The following is a 4787-nucleotide window of genomic DNA, read 5'->3' on the forward strand; positions in this document are numbered from 1 at the left end:
CCAGTTTCTCTTTTTTAATCTTCCCCTTAACATAAAGGAATCTACATGTATGTAGAGCTGCATCAGGCTGTTTCTTGTACAAATTGAAGCTGTATGTTCTCGCTCCAGATCATCCCAACTCCCAATCCATTTTCTATTCCATCTAACAATTTTAAAATATCTAATTACAGATTGTTAGAAAGAAAATCAGATGCTTGAGTTTTAGCTGCAGTGATAAGCTTTGTTGGGAGCAGCTGCAACTCAAATGGTAGAGTCGTAGGATCGGGGCTTTGATTCCGTGTGTTAAAGTGTCCTTGAACAAGACCCTGAACCCAAAATTGCTCCCAAAGATATATTTGATGGAAATAAATTAAGATGTTTTGGACAAGAACGTCAAGGAAAAGTGCATGCTCACTTTATCACTAGACTCACATTATGCACAACTGGAGAGTCCAACACACATGTGAGAATCAGCCCTGTGTCTGTCAAAAACAGTTTTCATGCTTAAAACTTCCTCTCTTTATTGTTTATTGTTCCAGGTGTGAAGCCATGAGGACTTGATGTGTCCACTGACTGATTTTTCACCTCCTTTCCACCAACCCCTGTTGATTCATCACCCACTCTCAGTGCCATGTAGCATACGGACGCTTGGACATCCAGTAACCTCAGACTGAAGAAAATATTTGCAGAAGCACCCACAACCTGTAGAAGCTCTCATAGTTAAGCAACACGTGCAGCGTAACAGCCTAAATATCAATCTACATGTGTTTGTGTGTGTGTGCAATCAAACATGTTACCATGGCTTCTGCTTCTGCAAAAAAGTGTCTGTCAGTCCACATATGCATGCCTGTACAGACATGTAGTCACAAAACACACCCCATGAGTGGAGGGATGACAGGCACCTTAATGGCAACTTTGAGAGACATGGTTTTTAGACAATTCGTTCTTGGTGGACACAATTACACAAACTCCTGCTCTGCTGTGGTTTGGGGGTTCTTTAGGTCTGCAGTTGAACTTATACAAATACAAGAGAGCAGTGGAAACACATACTATTTAAGAACAATGGACATAAAGTGGATCAGTCTTGCACAGGGGTTCTTCGTGTCAACGCTTCAATGGCAGTCGCAATTTGTTGTTTAAAGACAAACTGCACATGGAGATGGATTCCAAGGTGAGGTCAAGGCCAATTTTTGTGCGGAGGATTTTGAAAAACAGCTGCAACAGATTATAGATGGACACATCCACACTCAGACACACCAGAAGAACATAGGATAAGGACATGAACTGGCACCCCAGTGTGCGTGAACCTATAGTTGAGCTGAATGCTGGGATGGAGAGTATATGTGTGGTCTCCCCACTGAAAAGACCCAGATGGGATATCCCTGCAGCCATCTCTTTCATTCAAATCGTATGACCATGGGCTGGCTCTCCAAGTTGCTTTCCGGCATTTGTTTAATTTGGGCCTTTTGTCTCCATCTTCCCTCGGCTCCTCGATTGAAAGCAGCCGCTTTTCCTCTCTTTGCCTCTCTTTTAGGCAGTGAGGAGAATGACAATAATGAGGCCTGGCGGCTGTCCACTGCTTCACACATTCACACTTATAATACCAGGGACACAGACAACACTGCAAATGCAGAAAAACACAATCTCGCTCACTCTGTGCTACAGCAGGCACACACACACATTCATATTTACACACACATGCAATGTGAACGCAGGTAGCCATAAGCATTTGTTTGTGCCACACAAAGTGTGCAAATATACTGTATGTCAGTTATTGCAATTTACTGCAAAGTCTTCATTTAATATTGTATTATATGCCTCTGTTTTATATTTTATTATAATTCTGTCAAGTTGATTGAAAGATATTCTATATTGCTGAATGTGTGTCTTTGTTTTGTTTGTTCATCTTTAATCCGTCTGCATAAAGAGTCAAGCTGGGTGGCCGGCTATGTATACACACAGCCTCTAAACCAATACCCAAATGTATTGAATTTAAACAGACACGGCTAACATGGGCCACAAATGGGAGACAATATAATTGTGTGAATTATTCAAACAATCAGTGGGGGCAGTGTTTTCTGCAGCACACAGAAACCAAGCAAATAGCCATTCTCAGTGCAGTGAAGGGAAAAATGGCTGTTTTTGTTGCATGTTTAAGCCGGTTTAGAGTATTATTCATTTGGAACATAACTTATTTATATTCTGACTGAATCGCACGGTTTGACCCCATGTTAGTTCATGACTGCATGGATGCTGGGTAGGAACAGGGATTTGAACTGTGATTGTTTCAGAAAGTACAAAGTCTTGAGCAGCTTGTCAGTCAGAGTGACAGGCTAAACCCAGAGCTCAGAGGACCCATTATGACGGGTCATGGAGTTTAAACCCATTTTGACACTCATTCAGACCATTTGTTTTGTGCTAAATTTGACTGAGAACATTACCAGCGATGTTGTATCTCCATGACAAACAGTAGCTTTGAAACTCTATAATTCATGTCCGTATTCTTCCCCAAGATTCATACCATCCCGCTGATTGAAACCGTCCCAAGTCTGAATTATTTGTGTCAGCCTTGAGCTAAAGAACTTTGTTTCAGGGGCTGCTGTGATAAGCTATGTATTTATACTCTCCTGAGATGAGATTATTTTTTTTCCTTGCTTAAGTCCATTGTTCAGTGTTTGTTATAACTGTCAATCAATGCTTCAGTCACTACCTCTATATCACAACATATTAATGACCAAGTATTATTGTTGCTTTCTCTGTGTTAAGACTTCTTTTAAGATAATAACGTTTTTATTTACACTTAGCAATAAGCATAGTCTCCAGTGTAGAGATGTGGAGCTGCAGCAGATCTGTAGTGATTATCACTGGTTTAGAGGAACCTATAGGAGTTTTCTGTGTGCGTCTTATTAACGTGAAGGGAAGCGTTTTTTTTAATATGAGGAGAACTGAACTGGTCCTCTGAGTGCAGATCAGACACTGTTTGATAATGTGGAACAGGAGATGATTTTCCCAACGTGTTTGTAGCCTAAAACTACTGGTGATCTTGACTTTAAAGGACTCGTTTGACATTTTGGGAAATTCACTTATTCACTTTCTTGCTGAGAGTTAGATGAGACAATTGATACCACTCTGCTGTCTGTACAGTAAATATGAAGCTAGAGCCAGCAGTCATTTAGCTTAGCTTAGCATAAAGACTGTAAACAAAATTATAGCCTTCATTTCTTGATAATGTTGCATTTTGTGAACAAATGTTTTGGGTAACCTGAATCTCTGTATAGTTTGCACTTGTGCTTAAAATTGCAAAGCAAATACTGTACATTAGCCCACTGCGGGGAAAAAGAAGAAAAAAAGTTCCATTCAAGCAGACATGTACAACATATCGAAGACATTCCACCTAAAAGAGTTGTGGAGCTGAGATCATATGTTAAGGGCCTTTGGGGCTCCAGTTGTTTCCTCTTGTGACCAAATGTTCTTATTTCAAAGTGCAAATTCAAAACAACAAAAGCAACAACAGCGAATCCCTTCAGGGAGCATTAGTATCTGCTGTAGCATCCCATCATTTCAACATCACAACTCTTTAAGTTATACAGCTTGGGCGTATTAATATCCTACGCAAATGTCCTGATTCTGTGTCACTATCAAACATCAGTGTGCTTTATATCTGCACAGTCTATATCGCACTGTAAAGGTAGCCTTGTTCTAGCTTCCAGCGTCTTAGCCAATAGAGTCCTCTTACTAAACTATGTAACATTTTATAATCTCTAAAATGCCATGACCTTGTGTATGACGTAGTGCATACTTTAGAGATGTATTTGTAACTTTGTTTTAGCTACACTTTGTAATGAATCTCTTCTCTGTAAATACATTGTACTACTGTAGCCTATGTATAAAGAAAACACTCTTTTTTTGCTGCTACACCATTTGTGCCCTATTATGATGTCTTTGTAGAAAACAATGCAGTTTTATGTTGTATTAGTATATAAATGCCAATTAATCGATTCAATGTCCACATAAAAGTGTATACTGCATCGTCAAATATATTGAAAATGATACCAGGATACAACCATGATGTTACAGATGTTATTAAAGGAAATGTCTTATTTTTCATATAAACCTCTCGTTTTCCTCCTGTCACTGTTTATCCACTCTAACGTCCCTCTGCTTTGACCTCATCTCCCCCATCTCTTTTTTTTTTTTCTCTCATTTGACGGTAATGAAAGGTAAACAGACACTTTTGATTACAGCAACACCCTGGGAGTTGGGTACAGACAAAGTGTGTGTGTATGTGACGTGATGTGGTGTGGTGTTATGAGACATAATATTGTTCCCTCTCCTCCTCTCGTTTGTACTGCTGAGTCAGAAGCTGGTCGAGTACAAAGTCGTACAGCCCCACACGTGTGGAGGAAAATAACTGGTAATTTACTCTTAGTATAGTGATGAAGCACTTGCAATTACTTTATACTCCACTACATATCAGAGGCAAATATTATACGTTTTATTTCCACTACCTGTCAAAAGTATGGGGTCACAATTTCCATTCCACTCCGTTATAGACAGAATACCATCTAATCTGAGTGGGGGGCTGATCTTTAATGCAATCTCTACATTGCCCATTATCAGCAACCATTCATCCAATGTTCCAAAGGCACATTCCTTTTACTAATCGGATATCATTTTTAAAAAACTAACTAGAAAAACATTGGAGAACCCTTTTGCAATTATGTCAGCACATAATGTAATCTGAAAACTGCTGCCCTGGTTAAAAAAAACAATGCCACTGATCTCAGCTCTGGTATTCTGTCTATAAT

General features: G+C 39.5%; 1 protein-coding gene across 1 annotated transcript in view; it reads left to right on the forward strand.

The window, feature by feature from the left end:
- vegfba (vascular endothelial growth factor Ba) overlaps positions 1-4092 on the forward strand; it is a gene marked incomplete at its 5' end in the record, with an annotated part of 15204 nt that extends 11112 nt beyond the window's left edge. Inside the window, 1 exon segment of the mRNA XM_032528703.1 lies at positions 519-4092. Within this exon segment, the coding sequence (XP_032384594.1) occupies positions 519-540 (22 nt within the window). The 3' untranslated portion in view covers positions 541-4092.
- Between the last annotated feature and the right edge of the window lie 695 nt (positions 4093-4787).

This window comes from Etheostoma spectabile, chromosome 10 (assembly GCF_008692095.1).
Source record: "Etheostoma spectabile isolate EspeVRDwgs_2016 chromosome 10, UIUC_Espe_1.0, whole genome shotgun sequence".
Taxonomy (NCBI): Eukaryota; Metazoa; Chordata; class Actinopteri; order Perciformes; family Percidae; genus Etheostoma; species Etheostoma spectabile.